This window comes from Poeciliopsis prolifica, unplaced genomic scaffold, assembly GCF_027474105.1.
Source record: "Poeciliopsis prolifica strain line A6 unplaced genomic scaffold, Auburn_PproV2 SCAFFOLD052, whole genome shotgun sequence".
In the NCBI taxonomy this organism is placed as follows: domain Eukaryota; kingdom Metazoa; phylum Chordata; class Actinopteri; order Cyprinodontiformes; family Poeciliidae; genus Poeciliopsis; species Poeciliopsis prolifica.
Genome location: NW_026562427.1, coordinates 3,308,282 through 3,320,873, shown reverse-complemented (window position 1 = coordinate 3,320,873; position 12,592 = coordinate 3,308,282). Strand labels below are relative to the sequence as shown.

Below are 12,592 nucleotides of genomic sequence, written 5' to 3'. Positions count from 1 at the left end.
TCTGAAAGGATATTCAGCAAGGGGAGGTGTATCTATTACTCCTACTAAAAACCTCACAAGTTGTTCAGGTTCCTTTGTTTTCAAATGAAGATCCGATGTGAATGATGAATGATTCTTACCATGATTCCTGGCGGTCCTGGCGAACCCCTGTCTCCCGGAGAACCCTGAAGTGGAAGAGAAGTGCATCTGTTCTTTTTCAAGTTTGCTTGGACACAGAAATATGACCGACAGAAGAAAGTTAGACCCAGCAGGCACTTTGTGAAGGACACTCACGGGGTCTCCTTTTATTCCCGGTGCTCCAGGCACTCCTGGAATTCCGGGGGTTCCGGTGCAAGATCGATCACCCTGCGAGGAAATCAAGTACCGGTGTACGGATTTCACACCGACTGTATATAAGCAGTGCTTTGCAGGAGTTGTTTTTCTCTCCCTTGAACTTTTTTCACATTTTTGTCACATCGCATTCCAAACATCAATGTGTTTGTTTTCCAGAATTCTATATGAGACCAAGTCAAAGTAGTGCAAAGGGAAAATCAAAATGAGAAAAGATATGTGCGCAATTGTATTCATCCCCCTTTTACTCTGACATACCCAAAATAAAACAAAGCGCACCGCAACAGTCAACTGCTTTGTCGGTCTCTAATTTAATGTCCAAGCAAATTTCATAGAAGCTTTCTGATCGTAATGTGAAAAAAATATAAAAATCTTTCAAGGGATAGTCACACTTTTAGCACAGCACTGCATATTTATACAAGTTGGATAATTCTTATTATGGCAGCAGTTTCAAACAAACCGTCGCTTCAGTCGCCTGTGTCCTCTGCAGTCTCTCCAAACACTATGAAGGTAGACGAGAGAAGTTATTAGAGCGCTGGGTTCCCCCCCGTCACACAGAGAGCGGATCACAACAGGCCATGCACTCGCGAACACAATGCAAAACGATGGACTGTCATTTCGCATTCATCACGGCGGTGACTGCGGTACTGGAAACGCTGCATATAATTCCAAGTCCGGGGTGGAGGGGGAGCTATGCAGCCAGGCTGAAAACATTGCAACGAGAAAACCCGCTCCCACAAAGTCTCACCCTGTCACAGCTGTCCATGACTGTTGCACCAGGCTTGCCCTGGTCTCCTTTTTCACCCTTGGCACCAGCCATGCCCGGGACCCCTGGCAGCCCCTGAGAACAGCCCTCTCCACATTCCTCCTGTGTTGCACACATAGAAATAATAGTTTATTTCTATATACACAAGGATGCTCGCCAACCCATCATGCTGCAGAGGCGAGTCTCGATAAGCTAGAATGCTGTCCTCAGTTCAAAAGCTAAAATTTGAACACATTCATCGCAATGAATTAAATTTGTTGCAAATTTAATCCATGTGTTTCATTTCTGATCATTTTGATGATTAGGGCTAACACACTTTAAAAAAATTAATACAGCAACCTTCTTCAAAATTATGCTCCACATAGTTTTGAAGAAGGTTGCTGACTTGACAGTCATTGACGAGGAAGGTCACAAAAGGTCATTGTTAAAGGAGCTGCCAGCTAAAACTGATCTGTATCCAAGCAGAGTCATGAAAGCTTGAGAGGATGGAGTACGTGTTGTGGCACACGGAGCAGAAATATCTGCCATCTTCAGAACACTGTAAGACAAAGACAGTTCAAGAGTTTAAGGTAGATTCACTTGAACCAAATATCAGAAGTGCCTGTTTACGATTGAAGCAGGCTTGAATTTCAACCGGGCCAATCGGTGAACAGAAGGAGGCGTCGTGAACGATGATGATGTCTGTAGTAGAATAGTAGTAGTTTTAGCATCGGCAGTGGAGGAATTTAACAAAGACGTTCAGTCCTCAAAATATTGAATTAACATCAACAACCACCTCCTCAGCTTGGCCCTTTACTCTTTGGGATGGCGATTTCCAGTAAGCTTCATGCCGTCAATCTGGCACACTACATAGGATATGGTCAATTTTAGTGTTTGGGTAAAAATTAAAATGTCAGCAGAGTCCAAGTTTCCAGCAAACAATTGTTTATAAATATCTGAAAGTCCAGATTCTGTGCAAAGCAAATGGTAGAATAAGACCGTTTTTTTTTTTTTTTTTACCGACCTACCTCAGTGCATAGACTATATTTCTGTATTTAAAAAAGTTTTTTTTCTTATTGGTTTTATTGAATATTCAGATTTTCCGAGATACTAAATTAAAAGTTTTTTTTTTTAGCTGTAAGCTTTTGCTATCAAAATGATCAGAAACAAATGCTTGAACTCCATTCCTCTATGCCTGGGGAATCTACAAAACAAGTTTCCTTCTTTTATTGGAATTGGCTTTTGGATGAGACATAAACTTACTGATATACACTAATGTGCATCCCAAGACCACAGAATGGGACATTAGAGCATGAGTGCATAAATGGTTTGTACTTACATCTCCAATTTCTATAGTTGTATCTTGAGGCAGAGAGTGTGGTCCAGTATAGCTCTACGTGAAGGGAGAGAAATTCAGTTAAACTCACATCAACATTTGAAAAAAAGCGAAAACAACAGACAAGCAGAAACTTAGCTTTCAAAATATTTCTTCACAATCACTCAAATCACCTCAAAACAGTCCATTTCCTTTTTTTGAGTTTATTATACTTCAAATGTCATTCTGACAAACTAATAAGGAATTCAGAGCTATCCGAGGGACTGAGTATTTTCAATTCTTTCAAGGCTGCAGCATTGCAGCCAAATGAACAAAAGAGACAATGCCATATTCAGAGTGTAGCGAAAAAGCAAACCAGTAAGTCGATGTTTCCTCCTCATCCTGTGCGGGAGTTTTTTTTTTTTGTCAAATGAAACGGAAACTACACACCAATACACAAACACTTTTTTCATGACTGATGTTTTGCTTTCCAGATTTGAAAATTGACTGCAATTCCACACATTTGTAATCTGATTGACACCCATCTGGTTGAACAAAATTATTCACACTCAACCTGCCAAAGCAGCATGCTGTTAAAATTAGCACACAGTGTTCATCAGAGGAAACAGCCTTTTCCTGACAGCAGCCCTCCTGGCCTGAATTAACACAGAAACATGTCTGTTTTTATCCGACACTATCCTATTTCCTCCACCAGCTAGAAGACTATCTCGTTTTCATCTGAAATCCGAGCATTTTATTTTTTTGTGTGTCACTTTTGCAACTTGCTGGAGAAATACCATTTCATCCAGCTGCTGAAATCGCAGAATCGATGGGGTAATCTTCACTTCATCGCCACAAATCTTTTCCATCAGAAAACTTGGTGCAAAGTGCCGCTTTCCTAGCAAAACTCTGCATGTCTTACTGTGATGTCAAAGTGAACAGGACAGAAAAAATGATTACATTTAAATCAAGAGATTTGCCTAGATGAAAAGATGTTTTTTTTATTATTATTATTCTATTTTTTCACTCCAGTTTACTCTTTCAGCATTCAAATAACTTGATGTCATGAAGACTGCAACTGAAGAAAAGTTGAAATATTTTTCATCATTAGTGTCATAGGATTGAAAGATGTTCAAAGTCTGTCCTTAAGAGCTAATATCTTGCATATTTTACGCATCTCCCTGGGTCAGCACATCTGAATCAAACGCATATATCTTCATGGGGCTCCTGTAGAACTTGGTGACATGTTAAGCAGCTGATTACAACATTAAAATCGACTATTTTGGAGCAGGCGCATGTTTAAAACAAGCTGGACTGGAGTTTGACATCTCTGTTATAACAGAAAGACTAACCATTTTATCCAGATGTTAAGACAATATTTCAGTTCTTTATTAAATGAGGTTGTGAAAACTACATATGAGTAAAAAGTATGCCAGCAGAAATAGATGAAATAAAAACTTCAAATTAAGGAATTAGTGAATTAAACTATTGGCATCACTGTGGGTCCTATTTAAGGGCCAATTTTATGGAGAAGAAAAAAGCAACGGAAAGAAAAGCATAAGACATTTATAGCTTAAGTCAGTGCTTTAAAGCTTATGTTTATGCAGGATAAAGCAAAGTGTTTGAAGGACTTTTGTATTACAGCAAAGCTGCAAAATTGACACTGTAAAGTAGTCTGTTCGCCTTTGTCGATTTTTTGCAATGTGGTGTTGGTGTCACTGGTCATCAATCCACTGCAACATACACAGGGACAAACAAACTGAAATACCTGCACACATTCTCACTTAACGGCAGAGAAGCTAATCAACATAATATGCTTATTTTCTTTTTAATGAAGGAGGGATTCAGAGTTCTTGTGAAGAACCCACGGATGCAGCATGCAGACTTCATGCAGAAAGGTCCTGGTCAGGATTCGGACTCAGGACCTTTTTTAATGTTTTTACTGCAAGGCAACAATGCACCACTGCGTAGCCTTATATTGAGAAATACACCTCACAACGTCTGAGAAAAAAAAAAAAAAGAGTCTGAGTAAAATGTCGGCAGGCGCTCATGTTGGCATCTCAGATTTATAAAGAGCATTGCCGTAGGAAGTGTTTCTGACTACCCTAAAAAAAAGATGTAACAGTGTCAGAGTTTTGCAATCGAGGGGACATATGCAGCCAGAAGAATATATTCACTATCTCCACTAAACAAAAGCTGTTCATTCGCACACAGTGTACATTTACTGTGACAGTCATCTCTAAAAGATATAGAGAAAAAAAAAAAAAAAAAAAAAAAAAGAAGGAGCCTTTCCCCTGAGAGTGTATGTCAATACCACCTGGGCTGTTATCAAAGTCATTATAGCTCCATTTGACTCTGCTCAAACTGAACCCATTAGCCAGGACAACTGTTTTATGCGACACACTGTTGACCATTACTCTGGTTAGAACAAGGCCTTGTGCATTAGTGGACTTGCCCAGAGGAAGGTTCCCTGTAATTATATGCCACCGTGGAGAGTTCGTTTCTTCGTTACAGTCTGACTAACTTTTGAACATCTCAAAGCTGCTTGCGCTAATGTTTTAAAACTCGTGTTTGTGAGCTTTCTGAGAGAGAGAGAAAAAACAAAAACAAAGCAACTCCCTGAAGAAAAATAAAACCTGCTGAAGGCTAGAAAGAAAGTAATGCAATTATTTTGAAGAAGAAAAAGCAGGTAAAACAAGAACATGAGTGTGTCCAAACCATTCCACTGTTCTTCTCTGATCAATCTATAGGAATTAGCGCTCCCCAAAGTTCTTCACTCTCAAATTATGGAGTCACGCATCACAGTTATTTTTATACAGAAGCACAGTGCTGTGTTCATTTAATAGTGAAAGTGACAAAATTCTACTTTTCTTTGTAGATATTGTTACATTTATTACTCCCCGGGCCCCAGAAAATAACCCACCCACCACCAAATGATGGTGTTTGCAAATGTTCCCCATAGACATTAAGCCATAACATGTAATACAACATAGACCACAAAGGCAATCACAAACCACAGATAAATTCAAAGCAATTCACCTAATTATTTTTTCCCTCTTCAATTTTACCAATTGATATTTTGCTTGATAGTTAGGTCCTTAGACCTCCTGAAAATAATCAGAATATTTTTTTTAATGTATAGTTTCAAGGAGACAGCTCCTCATTACTTCTTGAGTGAATAAGAAACTCATCCTGACCTTTCTTTTTAAGACCAAGTGCAAGCCATGCCCGGATGCCAAAACAGTAATGTAGTTAAGTGCGCCTCAAAAAATTATGACGGTGGTTAAGAATTCTGGGTAATCCATAACTAATGTTCTGCTTTTTGCTGGGGGCAAAAAAAAAAAAAAAAAAAAGAGACAAGCTCAAGATCCAAAACTTTGATTCAAGGTAAATTGACATTTTTTCCCCTCTTAAATAGGAGAACCAAACCTCATTAAATTTCCATAACTTAATTTAAAGATATGCTTCCATACAGATTTACTCTCTTTTATAAATCGCTAGACTTCATAGCAGCATGAAATAGATATGAAGACGTTAATTCTTCATTCATTTGGTAATTAGTAGCATTAGTAGCATGCTAATTAGCTTGCGGCTATAATTTTTTTTTTTTGGGTTTCAGTCCCTGTGTGTTCAACAGCAAATTGGAAAGGTGAAACTAAAAATGATTCAAGGACATTAAATTATTGAAAAATTGATGAAACATCTGCAGGTTACTGATAACGGGGCAACCTTCTTGAACATCTCATGGTCTGATCTTTGCTCATCTCCCCAAAAAACAACATAAAGTCCCCTCTGGATGGGCCCACCAGCTACAGGAAAGGAACGTGAGGATGCCTGCCATCTAAATTTTTAGATGGCAGGCATCTGGCAACTTAGATGACAGTCTGTGGCATCATAATCTGACTCTTTGGGTTTGGAATGTTCGTTCATTGGTTGAACATTAATAGTGAAAGTGACAAGAAAGAGGTTCTGGTCAACCTCCTAGTTGCTTCCAACTCAAAAAGTTTATGTGGACTCTCCCCCACTCCAGAATTGCTCAAGGAAAGAGAGGAATGGTGACACCTGTGAGTCTGTATTTTTTTATTTTTTTTAAACTCTTTTGTAGCTTCAAATTGCAAAAACTAAGGTAAACTTAACTAGTTAATCTTTTCCCCATATAATCAAACATACTTTTCTTTTTTGACACCCAGGAGAAGAGGGGAGGGCAATGCAGGTCACCACTTGGTAGTGACACATGGAGAGACTCCAAGGCAAATCTGTTAAACCAAACAGTGTGAAGACCAACTCAGACGTTCAGGAGTTTTGTTTCACGTTCCACAGAAGGATGGGGATATAGAATCTGAATCTAGGCTGTGCTCAACTTCTTTTTCTCGACACCTGCTGTTGCCTGTTATGATGGAAACTAGTCACCAGCAGTGATGCTGATGCAGTTAAGTTGAAAAGGAGGCATTTTGTGTCTGATTGTTTTAGGGAGTGCTGGAACTTAAGTGGTCAGTACCGAGTATTGTGCTATGTAACCAAGGGGCATACGACTTCTGGGGTTGATGATCCAAGACCTCGGGCAAAACAAGAATTCACAGAATGACTTTCAGTTGGCCTCCTCAATATTATACCAAGCTGGCTGTTGATTTATAAAAGAAACACGGAGCATCCACAAGTGTGTTTGGTATACAATGCTGTTGAGGAAGAAACCTTTGAGAATCTCCTCACACCAGTTATCAAAGTCCTTTGTGCACAAGACAGAATCAGAAAACTTGGCAAAAGTGAGTCCATAGTTAAGGCACAGGCCACTGAGACAGTTCAAGGTTGCAAGGTGTAACTAAGAATCATACTATGATGCTGAGGGTTTTGGACATTGTGGGGCTATCAAATGTTGCCACTTTTCTTCTGTGTGCCATGGAGAGCTGAAACAACCAGACCAGAGTGATGATACTAATTAATAAGAAATGGGAACAAAAAGTTTCCTCCAGCTGTACCCTGCTTCCCAATCTCTCAAGCTCCAACTAATTGATGAATCTCATACTCAGGAGAAAGTGTATTTTTTTTTTTTTTTTATCCTGGCTATAGAGAAGTTGATCTGGTGGAAGTTTGTGATTATGTGGCCTGAGGCATTTTGTCTGTGTTGATGTGATGGTAGAGGTGGATGGGGATGTTGTGGAAAGGCTATCTGGACTCTGTGACAGCTGCCCCTTATCACAAGTCCAAAATGTGGTGGTGTTCATGGGAGAGATGCACCAGTATTGCACATTTAAAAAGTGAAAAATATACTCTTCTCAACTGTTTTAGACAAAAACCTTTTTACAACTCCCATAACTCACAAAGGCCATCATGGGAGTGTGGGCTACTGTTTCAATCTGCGCCCAAAAATATATACATATGTTATTGTTTTCATAAAATCAAACATAGGCCCCAACACATCAAATCTGAAGAAGCACCTCTCATCCACTTTTCACTAATTTTACTTACGCTCTTTCCAGGCAAACCCGGATTCCCCGGTATGCCGTCGTTTCCAGGGATACCCTGAAAGAAGGAACTGAGGTTGAACTACTTTGTTTTCGATCGAGGGCTGGCCACTCCCATCTCCACCAGTGGTTAAAGGCAGAGTCAAAGGAGCAGGGTCAAACAATGAAAACCAGTTCCTTGTCCTGCCATATCTTGTGAAAAATATGAATAGACATGGCTTTATCAATTCATTCCCCACTTCTGATACCTCTACTTACACCTTTGACTCTTGCAGCATTTTCACTTTATTTGAAGGTCTGTTTCTTTGAAAACATTCTTTAGAAATTAGTTAAATTCGTGGTTGAGCATTGAACAACTTTATAAACTTTCTGAACTTTAAGCCAGACCTTCAAATAACTGTTCATGTCTCAGCAGACATTACAAAAGCTTGCTCAGTCGCTTCCCATTTGGGTTAAAGGCTTAAAGCACCGGATGGGGTTAGTGTGTTTTATCAAGTTTGTTTGCTCCTTTTAACCTGGTTATGTTCAAGCTTTTGCAGACATACTCTTGGTTTATGGTCATTCCATATCCTACATGCACTTCATGGACCGCCTAAAGAAGCAAAGCATGTAAAAGCCTTATTTTCAGTATGTACCCAAAGGCCCAAGCTGAAAGCCTACGTCATACAGAGATGCTGGAAAGTTCTCAGAGCCTTTCACGTTCTCTACATGTCTCCTTTTTTCCATTTCAGACTCAAAATGGTATTTATGATATTAAATATTTTCACACACTGTATTCCACAATTACAAAGCCAAGGCTATAAATTTTATAGTGATGCTTCTAACTAAAAATAGGTTTTCTTGTGATGTTTTTTTCTGTCTGTTTGGAGTTCATTTTGCCTCAATTCATGACTTTTACATAAAAGAAATGACAAACATTTTGTCTCCTCATGTTGGTGTGCAGTGAAAGTGTTTTTATCATCCATGGATTTATTTTGCTTTCTTGTCACTTTATCTTAAATACAAAAGTCTAAATGACACTTTCATTGTGGAACAAATAAGCAAAATATGCAGCAACTCTTTGTTGTTCAGAGTGCTTTAATTCTGCGGCTGCTGCAAAAGTAATGAAAAAAACATAGATATTCTATCAAAACCCCACAAGAGAAGTAGTTCTTAACAGATTTGAAAGTGGTTTTGTGGATGCAATTGTGTAAAATTGTGTGAATATTGTTAAAAAAAATACCTAATCCGTTGAGTCTAAAACAACACAGACATGTTGAAAAGGTAAAAAGGGTTTGACAAGTTTCCATCTGTATCATACTCACTGTTCAATTCAGACAAATAGAGCAACTCCTGAATTGAACTAAAAAACAAACAAAACAAAAAAAAAACAACCTTATCACCATCCAACAAGCCCTCCATTGTACCTGAGGACCTTGGATTCCAGTGACTCCCTGAGGTCCAGGGGGGCCGGGAGGGCCAGGAGGTCCAGGAGGGCCCTACAACACACAAACAGAGACCACAAATAGCACTACAGTAAGAAAACTAAATCCTAGTCAAACAAAAACTGAAGACTTCTGTTTTCTTGTGGAGAAAAACACGGAGCCAAAGGTTTCAAACAAAGCGTAAGGTTTTTTTCAGACAATTTGGATGGTTAATGGATCCGACCTGAGGCCCGGGCTGCCATGTGTTTGTTGGGGTTCCCCGGGCTCCCTGCAAGGCAAAGACAGGCAAAATGTGAATAGTGTGATGTTAAAAATAAATGTCAACAAATGTCAAGCCGCAGTAAGACATGTAGAAGAAATAACAGAGCTTTTTATTCTTCTTTCCTTCTAGATCTCCTGTTGAGTTACAATTAACCCTTTGAAAGTAGTTCAATACTTGGTCTTCTACAGCACAGTGCAGAAGTTTTCTTAGACTTTTCAGCATATTGTCATGCGTTTCTTGGAATTTGTACATGTGTTTTTGGAGGTGTGTACTCACAGGTCCACCAACAATTGTAGGCCCAGGTGGGATGCAGTTACACTCTCCTCGTTCCCCCTACAATATTGGTGTATGAATAGAGCAATTAAAGAAAGTTTAAGCAAAACTGTTTTCTCATTGCTAAGCTCTGCATCATTTTGTCTGCAAATTAGTCCAAGAACACCTCAAATTTTGATAGGATTTGTAGCCAATAGTCTTACTATCTTTTAATATGGTCGCGATGAGGCGTTCTTCTAGATTTCCAGAGTTTAATAGTTTTTCTTTTGGCATTGGCTTTGGTGATATATGGCAAGCATATGAAGAAAATAGAGATAAATTGAGTCATCAGTGTAGACTGCTAGCACCAGACAGAGAAAATATCAAATATACGTGGCTTGTCATATACTGTAATTTAGTCACCCCGGTCATTGTCATATTGTTTATCTCGCTGGATGTTAGGATATACATTCCGATTGGCCTATTTTTTTTAGATTCAAAGTACTTTTTTTCAAAACAAAATTTAAACAGGTTCTAAACATACTTCTTATTTATTTGAAATGTCATTTGTTTCATTAGATGTCAGCAGAAACTCATCACAATTAACAGAAATAAAGGTGTAAAAAAATCTTCCTTTCTCTAAGCACTCAGTGTAATGTGTTTCATTTATTGACGGAGTTCCTGAAATGAATGGACTTTTCAATAATATTCTAACTTATTGAATGGATATGCATGCAAATGTTTTCTCACTTGTGTAAAAATATAAGAAAATGAATCACATTTTACAAAGAATGAACTCCTGACACTTCTGATCCCTTTGGGTTTTGGTTGTGTTTTGACCCAATTTGCAAAGTATGCGAGTATTGGGACAAACGTGTAAAATGTACAGGGGGCTACAGTGTAGGTATAGAGTCAGTTAAGTTTGAAATGTAACCTTTTCGTCTATCAAATACTAATGATCACCCGATCCTGTTGGATTGAACACTCAAAGCTCTAAGTAGCCTATAAGTGTCTCCAAGAGGTCGAATATTTACTCTTGGAGTAAATACTGGCTGAATTTACAGTTCCTGTACAAATTTATTGCTTTGTACCAAAAGCAGTGAATTTCTTGAATGAATGCTGATGCATTACATTTTCAAAAATAATTGTTGCTCATGGTCAGCAGGTCTCAAATCCCTTATGTTTTGTCCATGAGGACATGTTTGAACAATTACAGGTTGCATTTTCAGAAATGCAATCAGATAACCCTGGTGAACGATTAAGTTAAAAGCATAAAAGACAGAAATTTTAGAGGATGTTATTGTTGATTCTGTGTTTATCTAGCCAGTGTTTAATTGTGTTTTTATTGAAATTGTGTTTTACTTGCTGTTTTTGTTGTTGTTCTTGCTTGTTTAATAGTTGATGTAAATAGCTAGAGTTATGCATTTGCTCACTGAGCAAAATTTCCCTTTTGAGGGGGGCAATAAAGAATCTATTCTCACGTTTAAATTACCCGTCAGTAACATCTGAGTCTCACATCCCACGCCCCGAAAGCTCCGCCTTCTTTAATTCTTCATCTCTCCCTTCATCAGTGACAGTCTGGACCTGCAGCTCTGACTCAAACGGTAATTATTACTAATGCACAGCATCTCTCTTCAGGCCCGCAAAACGCCTCCTCTGCCAAGAATGGCACGCATGTCACCTCCACTGATGCTTTATTTGTAGCCGCGGGACAGCGTGTGCGCGGGTACATTAGAGTGAGTGTGTCTGTGACGCCGGGCACGGTCAGTGGAGGGTGTTAAGCCTTCTCTCGTGATTACCATCTGTTCCGCCCCCTGATCTTCAAACCCCTTCCAGTTCCTGTCATCCAAACAAAATGGTAGACTTACCTTGTCCCCCTTGGCTCCATGAAATCCCTGCAAGAGAAGGACACACACAAGCAGACACACACAAGGAGAAACACATAAAGTTACTCTTTGTTGTTTCACATGGAAGTGAGCTGAGTGCAGCTGAGGGGGGTAAGGATGAAATGGGAGCCGACATCGCCTCTCCTACGGATCGAGGCAGAAATCCTGGGTAATGCTTGAATCAAGAACAATTCCCGAAAAAAAAAAAAGCTCAAGGGAAACTGAAACTTCTAACCAAACCGAAACATTAAGTGTAGCTTGAAACTTCAGCTTCTTCCCTAAACTGCAAATGTGCACATAGATAAACATGCAAGTGGAACGAAGACGTAAAAATAGACGGAAACTTACGGGTGCGCCGTCAGCTCCTGGAAGCCCTCTGGGCCCAGGGGCTCCGTCTTTACCCTGCGAGTCGAAAGTCAGCAACGTTGTGTGAGAGCCAAAATAAAAGGATTATAAGAAGCCTTGTTACGCCAATACGACATAGTGAAATCTACCGGCGGTCCCGCTACACCAAATCCCGGTGGTCCCTGTGGCCCTGGGAGTCCCGTATCCCCTCTCGAGCCCTGGGAACAAAAAGAGACGCAAAGCAAAATTTGAAAAAAAGAAAATGATTTTTTTTTTTCCAGATTAAAATGCAATAGTTTTAATACAAAAATCTACCTTTTCCCCTGCAAGGCCAACAGAGCCTGGCAATCCAGTCACACCAGGGGGTCCCTCAAGAAATTAACAGGTTAGACCAGGTTACAAATGTGCAGAATGGTAAATACACAATGTGACGGTGGAAGAGAAACTCACCACTAGTCCTGGGAGACCTCTTGGTCCCTCAATGCCCTGGGAAAAAAAACATTTTAAAAAATGAAGCAACAAGAAAAAAAGCTGGGAGGTTTTTAATGTAAATAACACTGAGTCTTTTTTT

General features: G+C 39.4%; 1 protein-coding gene across 1 annotated transcript in view; it reads right to left on the bottom strand.

Annotated features, from left to right (window-relative positions):
• The window catches only part of col16a1 (collagen, type XVI, alpha 1), an 87,292-nt gene that overhangs the window by 14,549 nt on the left and 60,151 nt on the right, over window positions 1-12,592 (bottom strand). Inside the window, 14 exon segments of the mRNA XM_055058816.1 lie at window positions 120-164; window positions 274-345; window positions 791-832; window positions 1,079-1,198; window positions 2,415-2,468; window positions 7,857-7,910; window positions 9,259-9,330; window positions 9,500-9,544; window positions 9,815-9,871; window positions 11,659-11,685; window positions 12,025-12,078; window positions 12,171-12,239; window positions 12,337-12,390; window positions 12,472-12,507. Of these exon segments, the coding sequence (XP_054914791.1) occupies window positions 120-164; window positions 274-345; window positions 791-832; window positions 1,079-1,198; window positions 2,415-2,468; window positions 7,857-7,910; window positions 9,259-9,330; window positions 9,500-9,544; window positions 9,815-9,871; window positions 11,659-11,685; window positions 12,025-12,078; window positions 12,171-12,239; window positions 12,337-12,390; window positions 12,472-12,507 (801 nt within the window).